Here is an 18,543-nt window from a genome sequence, read left to right as displayed (position 1 = left end):
AGCTTTTTGTTCGATGATTCCTTGTTGGCGTGTTCTTGGCTCATCACGCATCACACAGTCACTTTGTCCTGGGAGAGTGACACGACCATCAAGTATACAACACCGTTAAATTACTAATTTCAACCTTTTTAAAATCTATTAAACTCACTCATGGAAGGTCAGTCCTTTGCCCTTAACCTGTTTATTTCTACAGGTGGCATGAGCACACTGCCTTGGCCTCTTTTTTTGGGGATTCACTTTCAAAACGAACTGGCGTGTTTGCTGTGTGTTCATGAGAAAAGTCTGAGCTATGGCCGCCGAAAATCTTGCTGTCAAGTGACCTAATTCCGGTCAAGGTTACTTATCATGTTAATGATCGGTACCGGAAGATACGATCGATCGGACCACGCATGTGCGAAGATAACGTTACTTCCTGGACTTGCATCTTTTTTTAAGACAGAGCCTTGTGACATCATGTTCTGTGATATTTGAATGTTTAATGATTTTTTTTGTATAAAAATCAGCTTACTTAGGAGTAAAAGGGAACAAGAATACAAACATGAACAAGAATTAAAAACAGGAAGTATTATCGCCACATTTTCAACAACTTTCACTCTTCTGTCATTGCAATTAATGGCGCACGGGAGCATCACTGACTCTGATTGTTAAAGGTTTGTCTGATATACTTTGAGTTTATTTTTTAAAATGTTCTTTTTTTTAAACAAGGCACTCACTGTAACTTAAATCTATACATGCGGCCTGACAAAAAGTAGACTTTTAAATGATCAGTATAGCTGGATTGCATCTGACGTCATATCCGTTTTTCTTCTTCACGGCTTAATTCACTCAATGGTCAATCAGCTTGAGCGTAGCATTAAAACAAGTTAAAGTGAGAGTAGATTTTGAGCAGGAAATTAGCTATTGCTGTTCTGTTCTTGAGTGTTCCAATTGTTCAATTAGAGAGATAAGAATACCTTTCATAGAGTCCCGAAAGGAGTGGTTCATAAAGGTAGTGATGGTCAGATGAAGCCTCATGAGGCATTGAACCACTTGAGCCAATGGTTCAAGAATTTCTCAAAGCTTAAATACATGCTTAGGCACCAGATACCACATGCTGGTCAAATGTATAATTACAAACAGCTGTGTTTTAACCACAGAATGTGTGATGCATTGAATTGTTGCGTCTGTCCTGGCCAGAGGTGGGTAGTAACGCGCTACATTTACTCCGTTACATCTACTTGAGTAACTTTTGAGATAAATTGTACTTCTAAGAGTAGTTTTAATGCAACATACTTTTACTTGAGTATATTTATAGAGAAGAAACGCTACTTTTACTCCGCTCCATTTATCTACATTCAGCTCGCTACTCGCTACCAGTGTTGGGTTAGTTACTGAAAACCAGTAACTAGTTACAGTTACTAGTTACTTTATTTCAAAAGTAACTCAGTTACTAACTCAGTTACTTACACCAAAAAGTAATGCGTTACTGTGAAAAGTAACTATTTAGTTACTTATTTTTTTCTCCTTTTTTTTTAAGGCTCCCATTAATGCCCTTTTAGCCTTCATTTCAGTACTGTTATTGCACTGGAGAATAATACAATGTGTTGATCAACTTGACATGCATTTGCATCACTGAACTCTGCTAAGCAATGTGCTCTACATACAACACACAAAGACAAAGATATGTTTCAAAGGGCCAATTTATTTCAAGCCACAACAAATTGACAAAACTATTTGAAATAGCTGCAACATAACATACATAAGTAACAAACCGCATAATAACAACATAGCTGTAAAGCTGGCTTCACCCAAGGAAGGCACACATGACATACACAAAGCCTAATCAGGCATTTTTTTCTCTCAAGGAATTGTGAAATAAAATCATGTATTCAGGAGATCAACACTGTAGTGAAGCCCAGAAGACTCTACACATTTCCCCAGTTTTAGTTTAGAGATAAGGTAAGATTGGCCTGGCCCACTAGCATCCCTCTTTATGTTTGTGAACTTTATAGTCTATACATTTAGAGTGATGTGATAATCAAACACTCTAGAAGTCTAGAATGAAATAGTATATAAGAGAATTGACAGTGTGTACCTTCAATGATGAGCAGAGGCAGAGTTTGGAGTGTTTTCTTTAGCTCGCTTTCCATGTTTATGTACTCACTGTCCAGGTACTTGGAACATGTTTTCCGCGCCATTTGTTGTTTGATGCCGGTATCATGCTAATTAGCTGCCAGAAAACGGGTGACTCCACTGTAGAAATAGCCTGCATGTCTTCTAGCGCATACGCTGCAATGGCTCTATCAATGTTGTCCTGGCTAGCATTGCCTCCGTTAAAATCCTTAGGTGGAGGTGAAGTGGCATCGGAGTCTGTGTCTCTCTTTACTAGCTTCGTCAAAGCATGTTGCTTATGTGGCGTGGCGATGTTGGGAGAGTGGCCGTGCCAGCAATCTGAGGGTTACTGGTTCAATCCCCACCTTCTACCATCCTAGTCACGTCCGTTGTGTCCTTGAGCAAGACACTTCACCCTTGCTCCTGATGGGTCCTGGTTAGTGCCTTGCATGGCAGCTCCCGCCATCAGTGTGTGAATGTGTGTGTGAATGGGTGAATGTGGAAATAGTGTCAAAGCGCTTTGAGTTCCTGAAAAAGGTAGAAAAGCTATACAAGTATAACCCATTTACCATTTATGTAGCTGTTTCAGCAGATTTGAATTGCTGTTTTGGGCAGTATTCCCGGGTGCGGTCACTGCTGCTACTCACTGCTCCCCTCACCTCCCAGGGGGTGATCAAGGGTGATGGGTCAAATGCAGAGAATAATTTCACCACACCTAGTGTGTGTGTGACAATCATTGGCACTTTAACTTTAAGTAGATGGGATCTTTGATCCAAGACACAACTTACATTTAACTAAAATGTTCTTTTCTTTGTGCTCGACAAAAGAAAAGTAGTGACAATGTATCCGTGTTAAGAAACTCGACTTCTGGCTTCGCCATGATGTCTTTTTAGTTGTTATGAGAGTAGCGTATGTGTGTATGTGTGTGTGGCCCTTTAAGATATGACAGCATGTGAGGTGAGTGACGTCAGTGAGTGAGTGGGCGAGAGAAGTGAGGGAGCGCAACAGTGAGTGAGTGCAGGTGCTCTAGCTTGGTGGATGGCTGCGTGTAAGACACCAATAAAGTCACAAAATTGCAACAAACCGCCGGCCTCGTCATTCACCCTCGAGTCCGGAGCTGTAAAGACCCACTGCCGGGTAAAGTGAAGGGTGTTAGCCCCGAAGCACATAGGCCCTGGAGGAACGTCTCCCCTGCGCTCCGCTCCTCGGTCGAGGAAAGCACGCCTTTTCTTTTCCTTGTGAAACAGAAGGACGACACTTCTTCTGTTTCTAGCCGATACTATATTAAAAAATAACGTAAAATAACGCAGTAACGCATCATGTAGTAACGGTAACTGAGTTACTGAATATAAAAAATAACGCGTTAGATTACTAGTTACCGCCAAAACTAACGGCGTTACAGTAACGCGTTACTTAGTAACGCGTTAGTCCCAACACTGCTCGCTACTGATTTTTATCGATCTGTTAATGCACGCTTTGTTTGTTTTGGTTTGTCAGACAGACCTTCAAAGTAGGATCTATCGCATGCCTGCGTTTCACCAATCAAATGCAGTCACTAGTGACGTTTGACTCCGTTTCACCAATCAAATGCAGTCACTGGTGACGTTTGACTCCGTTTCACCAGTCAAAGGCAGTCACTGGTGACGTTTGACTCCGTTTCACCAATCAAACAGAGCCAGGCGGTCACATGATCAACTGCACATAAAGTTTCAGCGGCAACAAGCTTAAGCTTACATGAACTCAACGTCAAATTTGAGGAAGCACCCCCCGCGACCCCAAGTGACTGCATTTGATTGGTGAAACGGAGTCAAACGTCACTAGTGACTGCATTTGATTGGTGAAACGCAGGCATGCGATAGATCCTACTTTGAAGGTCTATCTGACAAACCAAAACAAACAAAGCGTGCATTAACAGATCGATAAAAATTGACTCCGTTTCACCAGTCAAATGCAGTCACTGGTGACGTTTGACTCCGTTTCACCAATCAAACAGAGCCAGGCGGTCACATGATCAACTGCACAAAAAGTTTCAGCGGCAACAAGCTTAAGCTTACATGAACTCAACGTCAAATTTGAGGAAGCACCCCCCGCGACCCCAAGTGACACACGCACACACACTCACGCATGCATAGAAACACCAATCAGAAGTGCATAGTGTGCTCCCAGATGCAGCCCACACCTATTAGTTTATCGTTTGCGTAAAGGCTAACTTGGTATTTTCCATTGTAATCTCTGCTTACTGAGCCTATGGTGCTGTTAAGTTATTGTGGCTCAATTTGCCTTAATTTTTTTTATGTTAATGTATTATTATTTAATATATATTATTGTTTTAGTCGCTTAAGAGATATTCCTGGCTCTGAATTTTCTCATTGCTATTTTTATGTTTTTGTGCATTATTTGTTGCCGTCATCATTAAACAAACAGGTTACTCATCAGTTACTATCAGTACTTGAGTAGTTTTTTCACAACATACTTTTTACTTTTACTCAAGTAAATATTTGGGTGACTACTCCTTACTTTTACTTGAGTAATACATCTCGAAAGTAACAGTACTCTTACTTGAGTACAATTTCTGGCTACTGGTCCTGGCTCTTGGAAATGACAGTGACTAGCAAAAAATGTTTGACCGAATGATTTTGCTACAAACGTTTGTAGTTAAATCAACACAAGTATAATACAAAGTTTTATGTGTTATATATTGTGTTTGTATTTTGCCAACATGGTAGAATCATGTGATAGGGCAGGTTGTATAATGTTTTTCTGTCACTGTGTTGTCCTAAAGTCACTTGTTAATATTCTTTACATAATTACTTGATAATATTTTTGTATTGTTTATACAATGTGTAACGACATATATAATGACTGCAATGCTTTAATTTGGAGCTAACACTGTTTTTATTTCTTGTATGCCATAATCGGTAAACAGCAGTTGAAAGATGTCACTTCTGCTAAATTATTTCCTGTTGGTTGACTTCCGGTATTCGTCTGAAAGCAAGTCATACATGTTGCTGTCTGCTGTAATAATCTCTGTTGCCATCGTACACGAATCAGCGTATAAGCAATGCCGTAAGTTGTCTTTAACAAGTTAAGAACATGTCAGACCGCTTGTCCCAAAAAGGGACAAGCGGTAGAAATGGATGGATGGATGGGTGTTCAAGTCATTCAGGCAGACGGGGATCTCCATCTGCTGGAAATTTTGGGACATTACAGTTACATTCTGTATGTCATAGTAGACAAATATGTACAGAGGCAATAAGTATGTCTGTATGTCTTTTATTTTTTTCACTGTCATATCTATGAAGAAATGTCACACGTTCTCTTCATTGATTCCGGTTTGGCTTGGTGTTGGGTAGGCGTTTCGATACGTCCTACGAGAACACTAAAGTCACCTATAGCAAATGGAATAACGAGGGAGATGACAATATAATGTAACTTGGACAGTGAGGTACAGAACAGAGGAGATGTATTTATTTCTTTTTTTTGTTTTAAGTTATTCTTTTTTTTTCTTGACAAAACTTCTCCACCATCCAGTAGTTGAATTATGGTGGCTGGTTAAAAAGAGAATAAATAGAGACTGCAGTACAGTACATAATTTTTACAGAGATAATCACTTTCAAAAACTAATATTGCAGAGTATCGAGCACACATCATGTGGCATAAGAGTCACGTGGGCGAACCATTACACTACCAAGGATCTGCAGATTTGACATGCACAAGTTAGTTATTTATAGTTAATTATTAATTTGGATTTTGTTTGCCATCCTTTTTTGATTATATTGGCATTTCAAAAAAGATTTGGCAACACTAAATTGGCCACTAAAATGTTGTCTGTCTATCTGTGTTGTCCCTGCAATGAGGTGGCGACTAGTCCAGGGTGTACCCCGCCTTCCGCCCGAAAGCAGCTGAGATAGGCTCAAGTACCCCAGCGACCCCGCACGGGACGAGCTGTCACGGCGCATGCGCAATCCATCATTCCCTCTGCAGCAAGCGCCTCGGGACACGCCCCTGCTCGCTCTTCCCGCGGGCAATCGACAATCAGCGCACCTGGATCTGATGAGGGCCAACGCCATAAAGACCAGCGGACCCGAAGATCCAGTGCTAGAACGTACTTCACTGTTTCATAGTAAGCATCATGTCTCTGGCTCCCGTCCTCGTTGCCTGCTCTCTGTGCTTCCCTCTGCCCTTGTCTTACATGTCCTCTTGTGTTCCCCGCAGTATTCCTTCCGTCTCCTGTGACCAGTGTTGGGACTAACGCGTAACAAAGTAACGCGTTACTGTAACGCCGTTATTTTCGGCGGTAACTAGTAATCTAACGCGTTATTTTTTATATTCAGTAACTCAGTTACCGTTATTACATGATGCGTTACTGCGTTATTTTACGTTATTTTTTAATAGTATCGGCTAGAAACTGAGAAAATCTGTGTGTGTTTTATTGGAGAGCTGCAGTGTCATCATTCTGATTCTTCCTGTGTCACAAGAGGCGCGCTGTGTGTGTGTGGGGCGGGGGGGGGCGTGTCTGTTTTTACTAACAAGACATCATGGCGGAGCCGAAGCCGAGTTTCTTAACATGGAGATATTCTGACTGCTTTTTTTTTGTCCAGCACAAAGAAAATAACATTTTAGTTAAATGTAAGTTGTGTCTTGGATCAAAGATCCCATCTACTGCCCAAAACAGCAATTCAAATCTGCTGAATCACCTCTACCAACTGTTCCCTCCCCTCCAAGTAAGATTGCATCCAGCTCGATGAGGTTTTGTCAAATCCGATTGCTCTGAGCTTATCCAACAGAATAGTGTGGTCAACGGTGTCAAAGGCCTTCTGAAGATCCAGCATGACCATGCCGCAGTATTTACCCGCGTCCACCTCATGTTTGAAGTGGTCGGTCAGATAGAGAAGGCTTGTGTCAGTGGAGTGGTTAGTTCTGAAGCCGGATTGGAATTTGTACATGAGTTTATTGGTGGCAAGGTAACCATCAACCTGTTCATAAACTATTTTTTCCATTACTTTCGAAATGGAACTGAGAATAGAAACAGGTCGGTAGTTGCCAGGTTCCAATTTGCTTCCTTTTTTAAAGAGGGGAGTTACTCTTGCTATCTTAAAATCTTTTGGTACTTGGCCTTGTGAAATTGAGAGGTTTATTATGTGCGTGATGATTGGGGCAATGATGGAGGCAGAGTCCCTGAGGAATCTGGAGGGGATATTGTCAAGGCCGGTGGCCTTGTTTGGGTGGAGCGCGCTCAATTTTTTAAGCACCTCATCAGCTGTGACCATTTCTAGGTTATATATACATGCGTATATCCTACATAAACAATGTATGAATACATCAGATATCTATGTCTCTTAGGGACCTATAGACTGTATCTCTGTTGCTGCAGCAGCAGAGAGTTTATTCTGTCTTGACACTTTGTATTGATATTTTGTATTACATTCTTCCCTTAAATGATAATGTTTGCAGTGATTGTTTTATATGTATTTTTTAAGTATGTCACTTTGGATAAAAGCGTCTGCCAATTACTCAAACATAAACATATATAAACACCTGAAAGTCTTTATATCAGCTAAAACCACCAATCTGTTTCACTGGATTCAGAATAAAAACAAATTCTGTCTTACCCAACAATGTTAGTATTTGAATATTGTTACTTGAAGACTTATTCCTGGTTACAATTATACTGTTAAGAAAACATTGTCTTATACTTTGCCTAAAATGAGAATGCATCATAATCAGTGGCGGCTGGTGAATTTTGTTTTAGGTGGGGCTGAAAGTTTGTAAACCAAACCCTTGTAGGGGCGTCATCCTCCCCCAGAAGATTTGTGATTTTCACATACAAATATTGAAGATCTTTGCTCCTTCTCAACTCTGTGGTAATATTATTTTCACAAAATACAACCAATAGTACGTTAATGTTAAATCGTACTTGTGAAAAGTAATCCCATGATTCCTATTTTCAACAGTCCGCTCATTTGAGCAGGAAAACGCTGTTTTCTACCTGTCAACTGTCAGTTTAGGCTGCTCGCCGGCTCCTCATCACTACTTCAAGATGGCAGCCGAATTTCTCGCGTCACAGCAGCCAATGCTGTGTCTGCTTATAAGATGTCTATGGTTATAATGTCATTGCAAACACGGCAATCTGTTGCGTCCACTGCATTTCGCTACCTTATTCATACTTTTTGTCAAGTGATTTTTTTTAAGCAGGGTTGCATGAGGTACCTATACATAACGTTACGTTAGTCAATATATCACACACAGTAACGTAACGTTAGACGGCGGTCATCAGCACCGCGTATATTAGCCACCTACAAAAAGACAAACCTAGTCAAATAAAGGTCAGTTAAAATGTATACTATATTAACAATATGTGTACATATTGCATAGGGCCCTGACATCTAAAAAGTACAACTCTGTTCATTGTTATGTTCATGTATTTGTTGTGTTTTTCATGTGTGCACACACATCAACACACATACAGTATGAGATGAGATCAATGAGATAAGGTAAGAACAGGATATAAACTGCCGTGGAACTAGTTACAATGCAATATGCCATGGAAATACAATGTTAACACTTTTGTGCAAATAAGTACAGTTGCACTTGTTTTTTCAAATGTGTTTATTCTGTAAAGGAATGAGTTAAATGTTTAAAATGACTGATTAATAGTGCTATTATGAAGTGCAATGTCAGCACTATTTTTTTTCCTGCAATTTCAAATGCAGTTGTTTTAATAAATAAATACAGCGTTTTAAAAGCATACACAATCTGTGTAAATATATTAGTCTGTGGTTAAAAGGAATAAATAAATACAGCGTTTTAAAAGCATACACAATCTGTGTAAATATATTAGTCTGTGGTTAAAAGCACTTGAAAGGACTCGAAACTCAAAATGCAGGACTTGGGACTTGACTTGAGACTTTCCAGTCTTGACTTTGGACTTGACTCAAGACTTGCCTGTCTTGACTCGGGACTCGAGGGCAAAGACTTTCAAAACAATGACTTGGTCCCACCTCTGGCATATACTGAACCTTGATATGGCTAGCAAACATTGCTGAAAAACAGGGACATCTATAGCTAATTAATGACACAAAATATGAACTTCACTGCATAAAAACAACTGCAGACATGAATTGTAGATGACTAATATTTATAGCAGGAAATCATCTGAAAACAAACGTATCCTTTTTCTCATTAGTGTGACGATCACAGCAGCACGGCACTCGTTAGGTCAATCAAGTACGGTACTTAGTCCAACTTTGTCTTTTATGCTTAATTTGTTGACTCCTCCAGGTGTACAAAAAATTATGAGGTCTTAACGAGCAGTAACCTTTTGGTGATGATAAATGGTTTAAAACTTAAAAAAAAAAATTCTTAAGAGTGTAAAAATGCAATCCATTCCATTGTAAGTATTTTTCTCATGATTGCTTTTATATTTGCTTCTAAACCTTTCAAAATACGGCCAAATCTTCAGCAGGTAAATAAACAGTAGCCTAATGGGGCTATGTCTAGACCAGGGGTCCCCAAACTTTTTGACTCGGGGGCCGCATTCGGTTAAAACAATTTGGCCGGCAGCCGGGCTGTATATATATATATATATATATATATATATATATATATATATATATATGTGTATTCCTCGCGCACTAATTGACTGAAAGAGCGCGCACTTTGCCGATGATGTCACGTTATCGATGGGAAAATGCATTTGTAGACAATATGATTTGCCTGAGCGGCTAGGAGACACCGATAGTAACAAGTGGTAGAAAATGGATTAGAAAGGACAGATTTTAAAAAATTATAATTAAAAAATAAATAATTAAAACATTTTTTTTTTTTTTTTTTTTACTTGGGACTTCCCGTCGGCCGGATTTTGAAAGCTGGCGGGCTGGATTCGGCCCCTGGTCTAGACCAGTGGTCCCCAACCACCGGGCCGTGGCCCGGGACCGATTGGTACCGGGCCGCACAAGAAATTAAAAAAAAAAATTATAAATATATATATATATATATATATATATATATATATTTATTTTTTATTTTATTTTATTTTATTTTAATTAAATCAACATAAAAACACAATATATACATTATATATCAATATAGATCAATACAGTTTGCAGGGAAACAGTCCGTAAGCACACATGATTGTATTTCCCGGTCCGTGGAACAAATTTTCAAGCGTTGACCGGTCCGCAGCTACAAAAAGGTTGGGGACCACTGGTCTAGACCATCGCCTGAAACCCAGAAGTGCCCGGATGTGCCTTTAGGTAAAGTGATTGCAACCCAGATATTGTAAATTGATGCATTTGATGTAAATCAAATGTTTTAAAAAAGATAGATTTCTCTAACGTTCAAGGCTGCTGAGCACATTGTTCAGGTTTCTGTTCCCTTTCAAAATAAATACTATATTTTTAAGCAACATGTGTTTTGTTTTGCATGTAATCTTTTATATGATGTTGTTATTCAAATAAAGATTTCAAACAAGAAAACCATTGTAACAGTGACGGGGTGCACAAAAATAACTGCCGTAAAACAGTTGACGGAAGTGACACAGTTTTCGCACATGCGTGGACCGATTGCGTCTTCCGTTCCCGATTGAGTAGTCACAGGGCCACTTTCCCCATTCAGGGCAGTGCAATATGTTTGTTTATTGACAATCATAACTTGCTTATTTATTAATGTATTTTTATGCAGTTTATCATAATAACAACGTAAACAACATTAGTGTTATTATTATTACTGTTAGATTTATATATAGTACTGCGTAACCTGCCGTTTTACACCCTCGTCCAGCTGGTGGCGGTAATGCACCAAATAGCGAGGTTGCCAGCCAATTACTAAGAGGACGAATAAGAAAAAGAAGACGAAGAAGAACTTAAACCGGGAGAATCCGATTTGAACGACGCAGCAGAAAACAAAACTTGAAGTAAGTACGTTGAACTGTTTTATTTTTGCTTTATTCCCGACCAAAACTTTTACTGTCTATTTGATCCATTCCACAGTCGGGTCCTGTTTTTTCATGACGACGGAAGTAACTTTTGCCAATGTTGTCACACTGAACATTCACTTTTAAGACGTTTTGTTGAATTCACACAATAACGGAATACATTACGAACAACGTGCTGCCTTTTCGCTACAAAATAGTGCAAACATCAACTTTCAGTTCAGTAACATCGTTATTTCTATTTTGTTAGAAAAATGAGTGACATGGAGAGTATCAACCACCACATTAACGACAGGATTTCGTCCATCCAACGCGTGTTGGATCTGTCAGTTACAGGTAAGAATGTATTTGCTATCAGTATTGTACAGTAGGGCTTGAAATCTATACGATATGCCATAAATGGCTCACTGTCATACTATCTCGATACGGCAATACTGTACGGCAGGGGTGTAAAACTCATTTTCGATCAGGGGCCATATGGAGAAAAATGTACTCCCAAGTGGGCCGGTGTTGTACCGAAATCTGTTACCCATCGGAATTTGTAACTCCAGGGGGTGATGTTCCCATGGCGTTTGTTTGATAGTTAAACGGCAAGCCCAAAGAGGAGGAGAAGAAGAACGCTTGCGTAAACTATCCTTAATGCTGAAACGTCAGTTGTCAGAATTTCAGCATTAATAAATTACACATATTCTGGAAATCAATGACTTACTTTCATTATAGTATGAGTCCATTGTATCAGCTGTTGATTCTCTCTCACACATACATTTTCCGGATTAAAAGCTATCATGGGATGAAACGTCAGTTGTCAGAATTTCAGCATTAATAAATTACACATATTCTGGAAATCAATGATTTACTTTCATTATAGTATGAGTCCATTGTTATTATTAATGCTGAAATTCTGACAACTGACGTTTCAGCAGGATAGTTTACGCCATTTACGCAAGCGTTCTTCTTCTCCTCCTCTTTGGGCTTGCCGTTTAACCATCAAACAAACATCATGGGAACATCGCCCCCTGGAGTTACAAATTCCGATGGGTAACAGATTTCGGTACAACACCGGGAAACGCACCCCTGCCGTAAAATGCACCCCCTGACGCGGGAGCGCGCTTACGTCACTCGTCTCGAAAAGTATATCTAAACTCGGCTGTTGGCTGAAATCGCCTCTTTTGGCATAAAAAAGTACATAAAGTGAAATAATCCAAGTTTTCTTTACTTGTGGATGAATTAAAAATTGTGAGCCTTTAATGATTTCGCCGTCATTCAAATGGCTGAAATCGCCTCTTTCGGCATAATAAAGTACATAAAGTGAAATTATCCTTACTTGTGGATGGATTCCAAATTGTGAGCTTTTAATGATTTGCCGTCATTAGATCAGATAAGGCGAAAACAATAACCAATTAATATTGGAATATTTGCTGTCCCGAAAATGTAGTATTGTCTACTTTAATTGACAGCTATACTGTAAAGAATATGTACACCAAAGTAAACCTCTATATGTACTTTTTTAGAGACATCAAGGAGAACAAATGTTTGCTGCTTAATTCGACGTGTTGTCGTGATCCAATACTTGTATTTTAAAAATGACATTTTCTTTAACTTTAAGGAGCTCATGGGTGGATGGATGGATGAATAAATAAATGAATGCATCTGATATCTACCATTGATTTGGTTTTAAGAAGTTTCAAATTGAACATTCACAAATAACGTTACCAAAAGTACCCGAAGTACCAGAGGCGGAGTTATGGGGGGGTGCATTTCCCACCTGCCATAGAATGCACCCCCCCATCTATCTCTGGCTAGGAAGGTCATAGAGACATGAAACTCACCCTGGTGACTCATCATAGCCCCCCCTATATACACTGAAAACCATGTGATGATCGGACTACCAGAAGTGGAGTTATGGGGGGGGGGTGCATTTTCCGGCAAGACGTTGTTTCCACCTGCCATAGAATGCACCCCCCATCTATCTCTGGCTAGGAAGGTCATAGAGACATGAAACTCACCCTGGTTACTCATCATAGCCCCCCCTGTATACACTGAAAACCATGTGAAAATTGGACTACCAGAAGTGGAGTTATGATGGGGGTGCATTTCCCACCTGCCATAGAATGCACCCCCCACCTATCTCTGGCTAGGAAGGTCATAGAGACATGACACTCACCCTGGTGACTCATCATAGCCCCCCCCTGTATACACTGAAAACCATGTGATGATCGGATTACCAGAAGTGGAGTTATGGGGGGGTGCATTTTCCGGCAAGACGTTGTTTCCACCTGCCATAGAATGCACCCCCCATCTATCTCTGGCTAGGAAGGTCATAGAGACATGACACTCACCCTGGTGACTCATCATAGCCCCCCCTGTGTAGAGTGAAAACCATGTGAAAATTGGACCTCCAGAGGTGGAGTTATGGGGGGGCGGGGGGGGTGAATTTTCAGGCAGGACGTTCAGGCCAGCTGCCTGAGAATGCACCCCCTATGTTTTTCTTGCTATGTACAGTGTCCCCAGCTCTTGGTACATGGGACTTCTCTAACAAAGTTTACCTCACAATAGAGATAAAGTCCCTTTCACACCAAACATCATAAATACATCGGTATTACGATAATATAATCTGAAACCAGTCTGGTAATTAAATAGGTTTTTTCAGGTCAGAGGAGAAGAAATATAATGTCTTATCAAACAAGGTATAATGCAATTTCTTTTAATACAAACAAATAACAAAATCCACCAATAGTTAAATAATTTATATATACAATATTCAAAGTCAAACGTCAAATAAAGTGAACACAAAGACAATCAAAATAGAACACTTTTTTGTAATAAAATGTAACTCCTCATAAAAAACTATACATCTATAAACAGAAATATTATTATATATTGGGCAGAAGGGGATAACATAAATATAGTTTAATACTTCCAACACTCCATCCCTCATCATGAACACGCAGGGCACAGGTAATCCCCATCCACATCTGGCCTCAGGACACACTCGTGGTGAAACCACCTATCACAGATGTCACAGCAGATCTAAGGTGGGGGAGGAGGATGGAGGTGAGGAGGCAGATAAATTGGGCCATTAAATGTATATAACTTCCGAATTTAAATAATTCATCATTATCACTGTTACAGCTCCATATCGAGACTTCACAGCCACAGAATCCACTTGCTCATACTACACATGAAATGGACTGAGACCTTTTTCCAGCTTTTGAATGAAATGAGGGAGTAGGTCATGGAAGAGTTCAGTAAACTGTTCCGTATTTGTTGGTTTCACTAACATTTGTAGGGCTTATTACAATTTTTTATTTTTTTACCTCTTTATCATTCAACCAATTTGTACACAAACACATTAAAACTGAAGGTACACTGTTTGAACGCATACGCATTATGTATTGTCACCAAAATACATTTTCCATTTTACTACAATAATGATGTTATCTACGCCCTGCTATTTCACTGCCTGACTGTATTGCACAGTGAAAACGTACCCAATGAGGGTTATCGCTCTCCTCCATCCCACAGCTGTGACAGACCTTGCTGAGATCATCTGTTCCGAAAAAGAGTATGCATCAATATTCACTCTCGAATTTCTTCAAATATCTTGCTGAAATTAAAATAAACTCCAGTAATATGTAATTGTATTAGACTGTCCTGATTATTTGATTTAATCTGTGCCATCAATATTTTTTATGGTTTAAAAATGTTAGTGGCAAACCTCATTTGAAATACGTCATCATTTACCGAGAAATAGTTACATGTTAGAATCTGTTTTTAAATGTGTTAAAGTAAAGCAATATGTTAAGCAGTCAACCAATTTTCAAATGCTTAAAATCAAGACTGTCTTGTATTACCTAGAGCAGGGGTCCCCAAACTACGGCCCGCGGGCCGGATCCGGCGCCCCAGCATCCAAAATCCGGCCCACAGGAAGTCCCAAGTTAAACAAAAAGTTTTTATTTTAAATTTTTAAATTTTATTTTTTTTTAATCTTTCTTTTCTAATCCATTTTCTACCGCTTGTTACTCTTGGTGTCTCCTAGCTGCTCAGGCAAATCATATTGTCTAAAAATGAATTTTCCCATAGATAACGTGACAATGTTGAATGTTGATGAACATCAATGTTAATTGATGTTAAATGACAAAACAGATTATAAAGACAATGTTTATATATATATATATATATATATATACGGTATATATACATATACAGCCTGGCCCCCGGCCAAATTTTTTTAACCCAATGCGGCCCCCGAGTCAAAAAGTTTGGGGAACCCTGACATAGAGGGTTAAAAGAAAGTGAGACAGTAGGACCCAGAGGACCCCTTCCACACATGCACTATTAATGTTACTTAAATAATTCCAGAATATCCAGCATTTATAAATTGGTACAATATAGTGTCTTGTACCAAGGTTATGGGCCATTTCAGGTTTGAACTAAGCATTTTGATACAGTGCTGTACATTCCTCTATCATGATTTACCCCTTCCCCTGTCATTTCAACTGAAGGGCATGGGATTTAAAACAGCTCAAACATGAAGTAATTAATATTGATCTGCTAAAAATAAAATTCACCTGTTTCTTGAAGGAGAACAGTGGCAATATCCAGTCTCAAATTGTTCACAGCCGTAAGGTGCGTCTCAATGTTAATTTGCTGCCCTTTCAATATTTTCTCTGCAAACTAAAAAAAACTTAGGTTAGCGCATATTACATAAACTAGCAAGATGCTAAGATCCATGTTTTTACTTTTACTACGCAAGTTATTCTTGTTAACATCAACATTTTGGGCTACTTAATGGTACATATCACAAACATGTAAGAAACCAGGTCATGGATTTCTCTTATGAAAAAAGGCAATGACCTTGAGGTTGTCCACATTGTTTCAGTAGTTTACAGTACACTTACTTTTAAGGCCAGGACACCACATGATGTGCCATCTTGCTGGCGTGCATGGGCCAGGGTGCTGCATGCCCACCTTGTCACATTGCAGTCTTTCTTTCGCATAAAGGCCCTTAATGATAGAAATATTACTTGTAAAAACTATTGCACCATTGTCATTTAGCAGCACTTAGAGCTGCTTTTTGTCTGACGTTATAGTGCAAGTACTATGTATCAGACATCATCCTTTAATGGAAAAAAATACCTTGTTGACTCCAGGCATCTCTGAATGTTCCTTTTAGATTCCCCCAATGGATCCAAAAAAAGGCATCTCCTCTCATGTGGGTAGATGACCTTTGTATTTTTAACATGGAAACAAGATAAGTGAGGCACAAACCTACTATTAGACATATTCATCTGTAAGATTGAAATGGTACATGAAAATATTTTAGACTTCAGAAATTGCATTTGAAAGGGAGTTCAACCCTTGAAAGTATAGAGGGCCTTCAAAACCACTGATACAGATCTTATAAAAGCAAGATTTGCACAGTACGTCAACATCCAGTGGTGGTGTTCATTCATGATTCCCACAAGGATGGAGAATGCCATTGGATTGAGCTGTAAATAAGAGGAACTAATGAAAATGTATTGCATAATCAAAGAAACAAATTCCATGTGCATAACAGTCTCCTATACATACTGTCCGGAGTCTTGGTATATTCCCTAGCCAAATTGCCGTCATTGAAAAACTGTCTGACACCAGCCTCTCCTGCACTGGTTTTATTGTGGTTCCTCACAAGACAGGTGAGGTAGGCATTGATTACCTATGAAAGATTGAAAAATAAATGAATTGTGCGTGAGACATGCAGTTCCATATGTTGACTGACTCTGTGTGTAAATGCTACATATATTCAGTAAGGAGGACCAGTTATCAACTAATTTTGCCGGTCACCAAATTGCAATTTATGTATTATTAACTTTATCAATAGAAAATAATCCTGATTAAAATGTGTATAGTCCAGAATTGCACATATGTGAAGTGATGTAAAGGCATCAGACAAAAATGACAGCATAATACCTCACTCTCAAGCTCCTGGCTGGGACCAACCTTCTGGATGTCCCAAAAATACAATTGAAACTTTTCAATCTTTGAAAGAAGGACATGGGCCTTCTTCCCTGCAAATGCCTCTTTCACATCTGCAGAAGATGAACCATATCAAACCATGAAACATGCTGTATTCATTAACCTATTATTATAACATAAAACCCCTTCTCAAAAACATATTTTCCATTTCAACCACAATTCTTAAAAATGTTACGATTTCCTTTTCTGAAAATTATGAGTTGTGTTCATTTTGCATGAATGCAACAAAGGAGTAACAAGCGTTACGCTCATAACTTTTTTCTCCAACTGAGTAAGCACAGAATGACAAAAAACTTACATTTTTGGATTGAAGTTTTTTTTATATTTTGGAGTTTTTCCCTCTACCTCTCCAAAACAAGCAGCTGGAGGTGAGGAGGCTGGTGCAGCTGGAGGTGAGGAGGCTTGTGCAGCTGGAGGTGATGAGGCTGGTGGAGGTGAGGAGGCTTGTGCAGCTGGAGGTAAGGAGGCTGGTGGAGGTGGAGGTGAGGAGGCTGGTGGAGGTGGAGGTGCTGTTATGGTGGATTTGGCCAGACGAATGACGGTGGGGCGGTGTGTCTTTGCTGGATATGAAGCAGCGGGTGTCTGAGGTGGTGTAGAAGGGGTTGTGGAAAACTTTACCATTTTGTCCTTCCAGATCTGCACTTTTTCCCTCCAGTGCTATTACTGTGTACGGGCCCAGGAAGTTTGCCTCCAACTTTCCACCCTTCCTCTGCTGGTTCCTGATGTTCTGCCGCCAGACCTGCTCTCCAACTTGGTTGTCCAATTTTCACATGGTTTTCGTGTATACAGGGGGGGCTATGATGAGTAACCAGGGTGAGTTTCATGTCTCTATAACCTTCCTAGCCAGAGATAGGTGGGGGGTGCATTCTATGGCAGGTGGAAAATGCACCCCCATCATAACTCCACTTCTGGTAGTCCAATTTTCACATGGTTTTCAGTGTATACAGGGGGGGCTATGATGAGTAATCAGGGTGAGTTTCATGTCTCTATGACCTTCCTAGCCAGAGATAGATGGGGGGTGCATTCTATGGCAGGTGGAAACAACGTCTTGCCGGAAAATGCACCCCCTCATAACTCCACTTCTGGTAGTCCGATCATCACATGGTTTTCAATGTATACAGGGGGGGCTATGATGAGTCACCAGGGTGAGTGTCATGTCTCTATGACCTTCCTAGCCAGAGATAGGTGGGGGGTGCATTCTATGGCAAGTGGGAAATGCACCCCCATCATAACTCCACTTCTGGTAGTCCAATTTTCACATGGTTTTCAATGTATACAGGGGGGGCTATGATGAGTCACCAGGGTGAGTGTCATGTCTCTATGACCTTCCTAGCCAGAGATAGGTGGGGGGTGCATTCTATGGCAGGTGGAAAATGCACCCCCATCATAACTCCACTTCTGGTAGTCCAATTTTCACATGGTTTTCAGTGTATACAGGGGGGGCTATGATGAGTAATCAGGGTGAGTTTCATGTCTCTATGACCTTCCTAGCCAGAGATAGA

The 18,543-nt window shown here is 39.9% G+C and overlaps 1 protein-coding gene across 2 annotated transcripts in view; it reads left to right on the top strand.

The window, feature by feature from the left end:
* Nucleotides 1-539: 539 nt before the first annotated feature.
* ska1 (spindle and kinetochore associated complex subunit 1) overlaps nt 540-18,543 on the top strand; it is a 44,452-nt gene continuing 26,448 nt past the window's right edge. Inside the window, exons 1-3 of one of the 2 annotated variants that reach the window (XM_061969274.2) lie at nt 540-650; nt 5,949-6,214; nt 11,274-11,359. In XM_061969274.2, coding sequence (XP_061825258.1) covers nt 11,278-11,359 — 82 coding nt within the window. In that variant the 5' untranslated portion in view covers nt 540-650; nt 5,949-6,214; nt 11,274-11,277. Of the gene's footprint in view, nt 651-5,948; nt 6,215-10,872; nt 11,006-11,273; nt 11,360-18,543 lie in introns of those variants that run through there. The other variant, XM_061969273.2, reaches the window with a different exon arrangement.

This window comes from Nerophis lumbriciformis, linkage group LG10 (genome assembly GCF_033978685.3).
Source record: "Nerophis lumbriciformis linkage group LG10, RoL_Nlum_v2.1, whole genome shotgun sequence".
NCBI lineage: Eukaryota > Metazoa > Chordata > Actinopteri > Syngnathiformes > Syngnathidae > Nerophis > Nerophis lumbriciformis.
Note: the sequence above shows the minus strand (reverse complement) of the source record. Positions and strands in the feature narration are given on the sequence as shown.